Source organism: Gracilinanus agilis, chromosome X (genome assembly GCF_016433145.1).
Source record: "Gracilinanus agilis isolate LMUSP501 chromosome X, AgileGrace, whole genome shotgun sequence".
NCBI classification, from domain to species: Eukaryota; Metazoa; Chordata; class Mammalia; order Didelphimorphia; family Didelphidae; genus Gracilinanus; species Gracilinanus agilis.
This window is the reverse complement of record NC_058136.1, coordinates 3,037,650-3,051,299: the sequence shown is the minus strand read 5'-3', so window position 1 is coordinate 3,051,299 and position 13,650 is coordinate 3,037,650. Positions and strand designations below refer to the sequence as shown.

Here is a 13,650-nt window from a genome sequence, read left to right as displayed (position 1 = left end):
CTATCCTTGATAGAGCCATGATGATTCTTCATAATTACTCCTTCCTTTTAGAGTTATTCATTAACCACTTCTTAAATAATCTGTTTTAAGATTTTCCCTAGGGACCAAAGTCAGTGTCCCCAATTTATACTTTATAAACTATTTTATATTTTCCCATTTGAAAATCAAATAATTTGTCCTTCTCCATTATTATAGTACCTTTCTCTTTCTTCCTAATCTTTAAAATATTACCAATAGTAGTCTAGTCATCATATCCTCTCAAAGTACCAGAGGATTTAATTCATCTGGTCCAGAAGACTTGAAGTCATCTTGGGCATCAACTCTTTGTGAGGCATTTTGTTGAGTAGTTCTTCTGAGGGTTCCCAAGATTCTGATCCAATGTTGAATTTTCCACCATTTATTCACCTCTCTTTAGAAGGGAATTGAGTCACCCATTATCTAATAACTACATCATCATGTTTGGGGAATCCATAGGTTTGGAGATACCATGTTGATTATCTTTTGAGAACTTTAAACCTTGACCTTCAACAGACACTCAGCACATCAGGAAGATATTGTGTCTGTCTTCAGGAGAGTTCACTTGGACCCAAAATGTTTCTTCTAGCATTCATGTGAATAAAGGGGTTGGTGTGGTTGATTTCAATGTGAATTGAAAGGTAAGAATAAGTGCTCTGAATATAATTAAAACATATGTTATCTGTTACCACTCTTCTGCCTTGGAAGATAAGGGTTTAAAAAACAGTTGCACAACTGACAATAAAATGAAAAAATTATAAAATGCATTTGTTGCATTTTATAAAAAATTATAAAATGCATTTGTTGGTGGTCAATTACCAAAAAAAAGCATCTGATTCACTAGAGAAAAAAAGTAACTTAAAGGTTTTTCTCCATCGAGGAGACTCATGCATATTCAAAGGTCATACTAGATTCCTTGACAAATGCAGGCACAGAGATAAATGGACCCAATGGCCTGTAATTATTAATGTCAAGTAAAGTATACAACAAGGAGACATATCTCTGCCAAGGGTGTTACCATTGTCATGATATGGCTTGTGCAGGGTACAGACAGCAGAATGATTCCCTGTTATTCTTGGTGAGGTTCTCTGGATGTTCTTCTTTGTGTAAGTATTGTGCTGATTACATCAGATCCCAGAATGACAAAGGACCTCCAGATGAGATCTGGGATTACTCTGAATAGATCAGCCCAATAGACTATACAGAAGAAACTAAAGGTGAAACTAAAAAGGATGTCCCTACTAGGACATGTAATTGGCTGACCAGTCCATTTAGTCTCTTTTTTAAAAACCCTTACCTTCTGTCTTAGAATCAATTGGTTCTAAGACAGAAGAGTGGTAAGGGCTAGGCAATGGGGGTTAAGTGACTTGCCCAGGGTCACACAGCTAGGAAGTGTCTGAGGTCAAATTTGAACCTAGGACCTCCTATCTCTAGGCCTGGCTCTCAATCCACTGAGCCACCCAGCTGCCCCCTCCATTCAATCTCTTGACTTAGTTCATTAATACCTATATCTGGGATAGTCAATGCAGAAAGACAATGAGTTGGACCCAGAATAGAGGAGAAAAAAAGGTAGCAGACTCAATTGCATTTGGGAAATTGTGCAGGGCTTTTAATTGATCCCAAGCAGCTTCCCAACACAATCCATACCTTCAGTGGGGGCTAACAAATAGAAGGCCCACAGATTCTACCACTACCCAGAAAATGTAAAAAGACCTAGAAGAAGGGTTCCAGCATGTTGGTTGGATCCTGTCTAGAGTATCTTTGGAAGGATATGAGTAAGAATCTTCAAGGTTGCAAAGACTGGATGAGTTGTGAGCTAGATTGATAGATGGAATAGCCACATTCATGTGATCATAGGTTCATTGAAAATTGAAGTGTGTGCAAACTACATTTAAGAGAATAAATATGCTGGAAAGCATTAATTTACTATTCCAAAGCCAAATAAGAATGGGTTTTGGATTAGGCATTGTTTGTGGTTTATCCATGCATCTGTCCCCCTTCATTAGCATAAATAATCAAGAGTTGGCTTTATTCTGAAAAGTTTAAGGCTTTTTTATTGACAAAGTAGTTTAATGGCAGGAGCAATTAAATATAAATATATGCCTTTCTCTTTATCTGAAATAACATCTGCTATTAAAATAAAGGTTGATTAATATAACCCTATTCTCCTTCACATTGGTTAAGACACTAGTTAGGGAATTTAATGCCTGGGATGAAAAACTATCCAGCCATGCAGTCAATTCAGTGGTGGCAAAAATAGATTCCCTGAGAAATTGGGTTTATTAAGAAAATAAATTCTGAATGAGACACTATCAAGAGTTTAAAGGCCTAAAATGGACCCACCTTGGCAACAGTCCTGTTTGGAAGGACTTGCCCCACAGGAATGCAATTGATTCTTTTTGCCCAGAATGAGTTTACTAATCTTTGGTTGTGGGGAGGAATGTACCTCCTTTCTCTCCATCAGAAAGAGTCAGACAAAAACCAAATAGCTTAAGGACACAGCTCCTTAGCCCGATTTTCTCTTATCTGGCCCTACCTTCACTACAGATGCTACTATTCCCTCTATTCTAGTCAAATGGTTATCCTCACTGTAGTCTATTTGTGCCATATTCCTTCTTCCTTTCCCATCATGAATGCTTGTCCCTCTTCCTCTCATTTTATCTGAATTCTACCTATCCTTCAAGGCTCAGCTGCTCAAATGCCATGTCTCAAAAACTATTTCCCTCTCTTCTTACCCACACAGCTTCCTCCTTCTCCGAATGCCTGATACACTAAGAGTTACAGTCACATAATTTCTATCTTAATTGTTCTTTAAAGGTTTCATGAATATTAGTTTCCTCTTCCCAGCTAGACTATAGGTGCTTCAATGGCAGAAAGAAGGATGGAAGGAAATGAGCATTTATTAAATGTTTACTATATGCCAGGCATGGTGCCAAGTTTGCAAATGCCATGGTGCCAATAGTTTCTAAATATTATCTAAATCCCAACAACCCTGGATGGGGGGTAGATGCTATTATTATTATTCCCATTTTCTTCATGAAGAAATTGAGGCAAATAGAGGTTACATGATTGGCTTAGGGTCCCAAAGATAGAAAGTGTCTTAGGCTGGAATTGAACTCAGATTTTCCTGATTCTAGGCCCAACACTCTAAGCACTACTCTATCTAGCAAAGTGCCTTCTTTTGCCCTTGTATCTCTCATATGGCTCAAGATGGGAATAGGCATACAGACTTAATGAATGACTAATGGGACACTGTAGAAGAAAGGACATTTGTACCAGATGCTTTTATGTTGTGCATAAGTGTCAGAGGAGGGGGGAAATAGGGCTTAGCAGGAGAGCAAGTTGGATAGACAAGCTTGGAAGATGCTCAAACTGATAGGGATCAGTCTTGGGCAAATTTTTTCTCAAACAATAGGACTGAGCCACTAAATGTGACTCATTTTTACCGTGACCCAGAAGTCTCTTTGGGAACACCCAAAGTTGATTCCTTTCTAAGTCTCTCTTTAGGGTTAATAAGGCTCTTCATGCATCCTAGAAGCATGAAGCTTCTAGCAAACATCTGAACAAAGAGAAAATGTACCACAAAGTCTATTATTATTGGAAGGAAAAATATTTTTGAACCAGATCTCTGATTTCATTGGCATAAGGAACTCCTAGAGAGGAAATTCCTCATACCAGTGAAAATCAGCACCTGTTCTGAAACTTAAAATCTTAGAGTTGCCTGGAGACAAAGCATATAAAGCATGTAAGGAACAGAAATGGAACTTATAGCCAACCTGTGTAGGAAGGGGGAAAGACCATTTTCATCATCTTGTCTCACTGAGGGTCACCTCCTCTCTCTATATAAGTAAAATAACAATAAGGGAAGGTAGCATCTGTGAAGTTGGTGAGGTTTGGTGAATGTAACTATTCTATGTCCCATTTTCATCTGTTTGCCCTGGGAGATGTATAATATGTCACTTATACACCTGGCCTCCAACTGTTTCATTCCTAATTTTGTATGTCCCAACAGTCCCAGCTCTCACAATTCCTGAATGGCTTAGATACTTCTAGCAGCCTGTTAACTTTGACCACATGATCAGTTCTCTATCTCAAATGATAGCCCTTCTAGAAAATGTTTGTTCATTGCCTATGTGACTCAGGTCAATGGCATATAGGAAATCAAGTCTTTTCCTATTAGTGCATATCTATGATATCCTCCTCCCAGTTAAAAATTTAGAGTCCTTCCTTCCACATGACACCAACTGCAAACGTCCACTTGTTATATAGCATCTTGACTCACCTTGTCTGGTGCTTTGTACATCAATATCATCACTGGGTAAATAAGTTGGTATCTCACTGGCAAGCAGCTTCAAGTCTGAGACCATCAAGAACCTGGGCTGAATGATTCTGTTTCCCACTGTTAGATTAAAATTAATATATCCAACTTCTGTACTAGCAGCAATGCAATGACCCAGGACAATTCTGAGGGATTTATGGAAAAGAACGCTACCCACATTCAGAGGAAGAACAGCAGGAGAGGAAACACAGAAGAAAATCAACTGCTTGAATACATGGGTTGATGAGGACATGATTGGGGATCGAAAGTACCACACCAATGCAACTATCAACAATTTGGAAATAGGTCTTGATTAACGATACATGTTAAAACCAGTGGAGGGGCAGCTGGGTAGCTCAGTGGAGTGAGAGTCAGGCGGGAGGTCCTAGGTTCAAACCCAGCCTCAGCCACTTCCCAGCTGTGTGACCCTGGGCAAGTCACTTGACCCCCATTGCCCACCCTTACCAATCTTCCACCTATGAGACAACACACCGAAGTACAAGGGTTTAAAAAAAAAATAAAAATTAAAAAAAAAACAGTGGAAATGCATATCAGCCAGGGGAGGGGGGAGGTCTGGGGGTGAAGGGGAAAGTAAGAGCATAAATCATGTAACCATGTTAACTTTTCTAAAATATAAATATTAATAAATGTTTAAAATAAAAAATAATATATCCAAGTACTTATTTTCTATAAAATTATTAATAATCACTTGGAATAGAAAAAGCAGATAATCATAGATTTAAAGACTCTTTCTTACTCTAAGTCTGACCACATGTAGCTCATCCTACAGGATTGTTGTCTGTTGTTGTCTGTCTCATCTGCCTGCTTAGGGAAGTAGAGAGAGAGCCCCAGGTGGGGTCCACCCACACTCTTTTATTTACATTCCTGGGCACAGTGCTGGCATATAAAAAATGGAATGAACTGGGTCAGCAATTCAGGAGGGGGAGAGGATGAAATTCCCTCTAAACAATCCCTGCTGTGATCCTTTGGGAGACTAGTGTCCCCAATGGATCATTTAAACATAACTATCTTCTACCTCTAAAGATCTTCTAGCTAAAACTACATACAATATTGTACTTTCTAAGAGGAAGCTACAATAGTTAGAGATAAGAGGGAAATAAAAGAAGAAAATGAAAAATGATTGATAGATGCATTGACAAAATGCCAATTAGGGGGCAATTCTCTTTGACATAAGAGTTTACATTCAGAATAAGTATGTTCAACTCCATTTAGTTCAGTTCATTATATCCCAAAGTTCATTCTGGATCTTTTGATGCAGTGTGTGGCTTCTGCAGGCATCTTTGTGGCACCTTCTCTAAAAAGATCTATTTTCTTGATTTGGGGTGTTAGCAAATTTCTTTTCCTGAAATTTCTCCAAAAGATTTTAAATCTTGGATTTTAGGATAATTATACACCACTCCTAAGTATTCATGAAGCAGAAGAAAATACCAACTGGCTTCCAGGTGTGGTTCTTTTGCTTCTGACAGTAATGATAGCAAGCATGGTAGAAAAGAGGACAGAGGGTTCTAAGAATCATAAAGTTTTAGATGATTTACAAATATGAATGTAGCTGTTAGTACTCTTTTAAGTATTACATCCTTATCCAGTGGCTGATGATTAGACATACTGCTGGAGGAACTGAATCCTATTCATCTTGACAGTTTTGAGATAAGTGAAACCAGAAGAAAAAAGGAAATTGAAGCTAAGTGAAAGAATATATCACAGATTCTCCTTGGAGAGACAAATAATGAAGTTGGCAGAGTCTGCTTTAGCTAGCATTTGGTAGTGACAAGGAATACCACTTCAGAGGACATTTGGTCATTATGTATTGCAGTGCTGATAATAAGCATTTACAAAAAGACCTCCATAAAAAGGATTTTAAAATGAGTTGACATTTGTCATAGAACATGGAGAGACAGAGAAATTTTTATAAAGAATTTAAGGCAGTTTAAATCAGGCCAACATGCACTTTAATAAAAGATAACTTGAATTCAAAGTTGGACGTAGGAAAGGACAGTGAAGTATTTGTTCAAAAACATGGGTCAAGAGTCAGAAGCAAAAGAAACAATAACTCATAGACTACAGGGAGGCCTACTGTCTATATATCATAAATTTAGAGTACATGAGCACACATCTCACACTGGATGACACCCCCCAAATGAAACTGATTGTAACAAGAAATAAATGATTCCTTAAGTTAGAATCATTCCTGAATCTGTGTATATTTAGACCAAGGACTTGAGGGAATAATTATCAGAGTTGATGTCGAAGAAATATGGAGATGATATAGTGGGAAAAAAACCGCTTGTTTTAGAGTCAGAGAAGTAGGAGTCAAGTCCCACCTCTAATATTTACTATTTGTGTGAGCTTTTTCAAGCCACTAAACCTCTCTGGGCCTCAGTTTCCTCATCTACAAAATTAAATGTTTGGATTAGATCAGTGATGGGCAAACTTTTTAAAGAGGGGGTCAAAGGAAAGGAAATGCTCATCTGTCAGTCTGTTTCTAAGGCAACTCTTTCGAAGTTTCATTGTATTGTATCCTACTCATTGTATTCATTAGATTGGGAATAATGTCGCCCAGGGATAGAACATTTCAGGGGGCCCCATCTGGCCTGCAGCCAGGCCATAGTTTTGCAGATGGTCTCTGAGATCCTTTTAATCTCTAGATTTATGATTTTATAAGAAAAATTAGAAGATATACTGAGAATAGACTGAGGAGGTCCAAGATAGAGGTAAGATTCTTTGTTTCATACATAAAGTGTATATGGCACCACTTTTTTGTAGTAGTGAACAACTGGAAAAAACTAAGGTATTTATTAACTAGTGGAATGACTGGATAAATTGTGGTATGTGAGTGTAATTGAAGTTGAGGTCATTCTTGATTTCTTTAAAGAGTATAGTATAATTGTACTTACTATGTCTTAGGTATGTCTTAATAGACTGACTCCCAGGTAATTTATACCTTTTGTAATTACTTCAGTGGGGTTTTTCTTTCTATTATTTCTTTCTGGATTTTATTTTTGCTACATAGAAATGCTGATGATCAGGGGAAGGGGCTTAATTTTGTATCCAGTTACTTTACTGTTGTTATTAATTGCTATTAAATTTTTCAATTCATTACCTTGATGATTCTTTAGGGTTTTCTAAAGAAACCTTTACATTATCTGAAAATAGAAATAGTTTTGTCTACTCTTTGCTGATGACAATGCCTTTAATTTCTTTCTCTTGCCTTTCTTCTATCACTAATACTCTCCTCCCTCCTCTCTTTTCTCTTTTATCCTTTTAGTTCATCTTCTCCAGATGTTCTCTAGGTCCTGACTAGCTAGTTCTTATTAGACACACTTCCAAAATTGCAATAAGAGAAGAGAAAAATTAAAGGCATAAACATCAGCAAAGAGGAGGCAAAACTACCCTTTTTAGAAATAACATAGTTTACTTAGAAAACCACAGAGAATTAGCAAAGAAATTAGTTGACTCAATTAACAGTTTAAGTAGTATAGTGGGATGAATCAATAGTGTGTCATGTTGAAATAGTTCCCTACTTCTTTTTTACATGGGAGTCAGAGTTAATTTTGGGGGTCCACAGAAAATAATTGAAAAGGGGAATTAGTCAGATTCCTTTAACCATATTATTTCCTACATTTCACTATAATTACCTTCTAAGTGAATAATTTTTGAATACGCTAACCATCATAACCAAGGGATAAAAACAGTTTACACCACAGAATTTACATGTCCTAATTAAATTTTTTGAAGAATATTATTTTTATTCCACAGACTTATCTGGATAACTGGAGGTGAGATGGAATGCAATTTAGATATTTGTTTGGAATAGGATTTTCACCAGCTATCTGAGAAGTACAAAGGCCTAAGATCTCCAGTAAGCTTAATAGGGAAGGAAGCAGATAAAGTGATAACTTCTAAAATGGCTGGGGTATATATATATATAAATTTGCAGCACTACATATTGGATGGCAACACCAAGGATGACTCTCCACCAGCTATATGGCAATACAGAGAGAGGCTCACAGTTCCAGATGAGGTAGTGGGGAATTCAGTGGTTATGCCCAAAGTCTTGAGAAAGTTTCAGAACCTAAGATTAGCAGATGTTGCAAAGATGTTTTACAAGATTTCACTTTTTTTCCAAAAAGTTCTTATTTCTGATGGGCATCAGTAATGCTTCCATATTCTCATTCCCAATAAGGCGATGACCAAATGGGATGGCAAGGATAGGAACAGACGTCTCTCCTTTCTCTGAAATCTCAGGAAATCAATGATTACATGTCAGCTATAATACTAAAACAATAAAAACAAAACAACTTGGTTAACTTAGACTGAGCAGAGCATTATTATAATTTTGGAAACAAGAGCTTTCCAGAAGTTTAGGAATATAAGATATGAGTGAAAGTATGTAAGTTAAACAGAAAATAATGAATGTATCCCACTGAGTTTTCTTTATCTTCTAAATAGGTCAACCATTTGGGGGAAGGACAATGGAATCTTTGCTCCAAAGAATTAATAACTTTCTAGCCAGCAATAGCAATTTATTCACTAAAAGAAAAGATCCCATTTGTTATTTTAAGTCCTAAATCAGTCCAGCAACAAGCATTTGTTTGCACTATTCTGAGTAAACAAAATTAAAAACAAATTATTTCATTTGATCCCCACAACTACCCTGGGAGGTAGATGCTATTATGATCTCCATTTTACCCATAAGGAGGCAGATGGAGGTGAAGTGACTTGACCAGGGTCCCTCAGCTATTAAGTGTCCGAGGTTGAATTTGAATTGGGGTCTTCCTGACTCTCCATCCATCTCTCTATCCACTGTGTACTTAGCTGGATAAAAAAATTACACTAACAGATATCATGGGATTTCATTGTAGCTGGCAAAGTTTTATTTGCCCTAATACACACTAAAGGTCTGTGACCTTAGGCTTCACTGAGTGAGGCAAAGAGCATCTAGGTCTAGGGAGCCGATTGCCCTGCCATGCATTGCCCCAGTCAAACCCATCTGGGGTATCGTGTCTAGTTCTGGGCACCAACTTTTAAATGGGACATTGAGAAACTAAAGGGCACCCAGAGAAAGGCAACCTAGATGGTGAAGTTAGTGGGGTTGAAGGAAGAAGAGATGTTTATAGCCTAGAGAAGGGAAGACTTAATGGCTATAATTAGCTCTCATTTAAATAGGGCTTTAAGGATTGACAAATACTTTCCACACATTATCGCTTTTGATTAAGGGAGATAAGATTACTCTCTCCCTACTCTAGAGGGTGGAAGAGAGATTAGTCTTGTTTTGCTTGAGACTGCAGTGTAGTAAGGCAAAGCTTTTGTGCCTTTCACAGCTCTATAGAAACTGGAATGATCCAATTTTTAGATCCTAGCTCCAGGTTTATAGCATTTCCTCTTCCAGCAAATCAATGGAAATTATAAATTTATAATGTAAAATGTAAATCTTTCTGTCTTTACTCTTTTCTCCTAATTCTGCAGGGGTGGGGGGGAGGGACCTAGACAAAGAAGAGCCCTCCAGTGAATAGCGAACATTTCCTAGGGGCTTACTATGTGTGGAGCACTGAGCTTTACAATTATTATCTCATGTGATCATCACAACAACCCTGGGAGGTTAGAGCTTTTATCATCTCCATTTTCTAGATGAGAAAACTAAGGCTAAGCTGACTTATTTAGGGTCACAGCGCTAGTTAAGCTTCTGAGGCCAGATGATCTCAGGCCTTCCTGATTCCAGGCCATGCACTCTCTCTACTTTGCTGCCCAATGTCACATAGCTAATAAGAGTTTAATAAGAGGCAGGATTCGTCTAAGCTTTTCATTGCTTCAGGAATGAGGAGCATGGCTTTCCTTATGGAACCTCCAGCCTGTGCTGGAGTCTTAAGGGAAGGTGAGTGCCTTTGACTTTGTTTCCCTATGTGTTCAACCCCTGAATGGAATGTTCTCCAGGGATGTTCAGGGAAGTGTTTCTGGCCTCAATGTGACCTTGTTCTTCCCTCCCTACAGCTTGTGATGGAGTACTGTGGAGCAGGCTCTGTGACTGATTTAGTGAAGAAGACCAAAGGTAACTCCTTTAAAGAAGACTGGATTTCATACATCTGCCGGGAGGTCCTACGGGTGAGTCTTTGCTATTGAAGGAGCCTAGGGACAGGTTTGAAAAAATGCAAACATGTAATGGAGCTGGGGGGACTAGGAGGAAAGCCACTGCAAATGGAAAAAGATTATGGGGTCGAACGAGAAGGCAGGGAGGAAGGAGGCTATTGAATCCCAAGACAACCTAAAAAGATGAAGCTCCTCCAAGTTCAAAAGACCAAAGCAGAAGGGACTCTGATCCTGCCTCTGTAAAACTTTGATGGAGATTGTAAGGTTGACTGTGAACTTAAAAACTGAGTCCTGGGAATAGAACAGGATGACCTAAGAGGCCACTCTGGGTTTTTTTTAGAAAAGTTGGAAACTGTGACACTACACCTTTTTGCAGATAGACTGCCAGTGATCTCATTCCCTCCATCTGAAAAAAATAAGTGTACAAAACAGCTGTGCCCCATTCTGCTTTCAGCACAGTACCACTTGGCCCAAATTGGGATCTAGGCAAATGGGGGCACCCAAGAACCAAGAACAGGAGTTAGGCCTGGCTATACTTGTACTGGAGAGATGCCATCATCATTACTCAGAGTACCCCAAGTACCTTGGGTCAGATAGCTTCAGTGGTGGGAAGGAAATAGCCAGTCCATCAAGGCAATTCAAATTCAAGCCATTTGAAAGTGAATTTCCATATTTTCCTCATTTCTTAGCCTTCAAAAACTGACCAAGAAATATTAGAAAGTGGGCTTGAATGAGGTAAAGTCCAGGGGCTACCTAGAGAGCCAATTAAGCCAGCTAATATTTTCCCTTTTAGAGAGAACAGAGGCCCCATAGTTCATGGAAACAAAGACTTCTTTGGGATTTTTTGGCCTTTCCTTAGTGTCTTCCTTGGTTTCTTTTCTCAGAAGCTTACAGAAATATTTCTGAAAACTTGTCACCTAAGAATTCAGTCCAATCATTTCTCTTACCAAAAAGCTCTGGCCTCATATCAGGAGTTAGTTGCCCAAGTGATGCGGCCAACTGAGTTCAAGTCAGTTTAGCAAATACTTACTGAGCTTTTTCTGTACAAGATTCAACACAGGGCCCAATGTCTCTAAAAGAGGAAATGGTAGGAGTAGCCTTGGCTACTTAATAGCTGGATGACCCTGGGAAAGTCACTTTACCCTGTTTGCTTCTTTAAAGTCAACTGGTTCAAGAGTAAATGGTGACAACAATATACTTTTCCTGCAGGGCCTTTCCCATCTTCATATGCACCATGTAATTCACCGGGACATCAAAGGACAAAATGTCCTCTTGACTGAAAATGCTGAAGTAAAACTGGGTAAGTCTCCTTGTAGCAGTTGGCAAAGGTAGATGTCTTTTAAGGCCATACATAGAACAATTGTATGTAGAAGACAGCTATAAAGCACTGGATTTATGTACTTCTTCTTCAGGCAGTTGAAAAGTTAGCAGGGGAGGTAGTCCTCTTCTGAATCTTACTTGTCTATAAAATAGGTCATGTAATAGAATGGAAAAAGTCCTGTGCTTTGGAGTCTGATGTCCTGGATTCAAATACCAACTCCAGTACTAGCTTGCTGTGTCATCTTAGACAAATCTGCTTCATCTACCTGGACCTCAGTTTCTTCATCTCTAAAATGGAAAGGCTCATCTAAATAGTCACTAAGGTCCTTTTCAGATGTGACCAAACTCTCAGCTCTAAGCCCAATTTTCCTTTGCAAGTTACTTTCCCTCTCTGAGCCTTAATTTCCTTATCTCTTTAAGAAATGCTGTTTGCATTATACTCCCAGGATTAAATAAGAGGAGCCATGCTGGAGTGCTTTGTAAATAAAGTGATAGATAGGTAAATGGGAATTGATTTTTTCTGTGCTGTGCAACCCTGGGCAAGTCACTTAACCCCCATTGCCTAGCCCTTACCACTCTTCTGCTTTGGAACCAACACAGTATTGATTCTAAGAAAGGTAGACATTTAAATAAAAAAAAGACTAACCCAACAAATTGATGTCATCTAGACAAATCAGTCCATCAAGAAGTATAAATTAAGAGCCTACTATGTACTGAACAAAAAGGAAATAATACCTGTCCTCATAGAGCTGGGAAAGACCCTCAGAGGCCCCTAGTCTCATTTTAAATAGGAGGAGGCTGAAGCCCATGGATGTTATGATTTGCCTGACATCATAGCTATAAGAATTTGAACCCAAGTCCTGTGGCCTCAGACACAGTGCTATTTCCCCTGGACCACACTATGTGCCCAACAACCCAAACATTTGATTGATGGGGTTTTTGACTCTTGAACCAGATGTTTTGGTAATGGCTAGCCACATAACCTTGTTGTCATATTTGGGCAGTAGTCATTATCAGACTTATAGCAGTAACCCCAAATCCAATAGCTCATATTTGTCTGGTTCTTTTATGGCTTTTGTCTCATAGGATCCTCATTGGCCCCTTTAGAGGCTGGGCTGCCTGCAAAAGTATTACTGTCACCCTAGGAATAATAACAAATAGGAAATGGGATTCCGAGAGGGCCAGTGGCCTGCCCAAGGACACAGCAGGCTGATCAATGCCCATTCAGAAGGACTGGGGTGAGGATGGGAGATCTTAAGGGACCTATCTCCTTTAAGGCAGCCTTATTTAACTCTAGCTAATTGCCTACAAAAGTTAGAACAGCCACTGCTCTCAGGTCCTATCACTACAGGGCTTCTCCATGATGGGTTTCCATCACTCACAATCTTTTTTTTCTTAGACCCTTACCATCTCTTAGAATCAATACTGTGTATTAGTTCTAAGGCAGAAGAGAGGTAAGGGCTATGCAGTGGAGGTTAAGTGACTTGCCCAGGTTCACATAGCTAGGAAGTGTTCACCTAGCTGCTTCCCCATCCGCATACACAGTCTTTGGGATGTCTGCCCCTAAAAAACTGAACAAATAGCACCAGAAATTCATTTTATACTACCTGTGAGCACATGCTCCATTGAGTTCTTATAGAGGGAGCAGAAGGTTTGTAAGCATGTTTGTCCTTGAAATAATTGACTTTAAATGTGTATCAGGTTGAAAAGTAATTCCAGGAAAATGTAATATTCTCTCTTCCTGAAAGATACAATCTTCAGAAAATCAGTGTGGAAATTTATGACTGTCACCCAGATTCCTCCAAACCCAAATAGTACAAACTAGAGGGTATAGTCCTGTATTTTGAATGTACAGTGAGACACTACTTATCCAGAGGTCATATTTCTGGCAA

The 13,650-nt window shown here is 38.8% G+C and overlaps 1 protein-coding gene across 1 annotated transcript in view; it reads left to right on the top strand.

Annotated features, from left to right (window-relative positions):
* Positions 1–13,650, top strand: part of LOC123253463 (mitogen-activated protein kinase kinase kinase kinase 4-like) — a 233,903-nt gene that overhangs the window by 117,524 nt on the left and 102,729 nt on the right. Inside the window, exons 5-6 of the mRNA XM_044682653.1 lie at positions 10,343–10,453; positions 11,648–11,738. Of these exons, the coding sequence (XP_044538588.1) occupies positions 10,343–10,453; positions 11,648–11,738 (202 nt within the window). The remainder of the gene's footprint in view (positions 1–10,342; positions 10,454–11,647; positions 11,739–13,650) is intronic.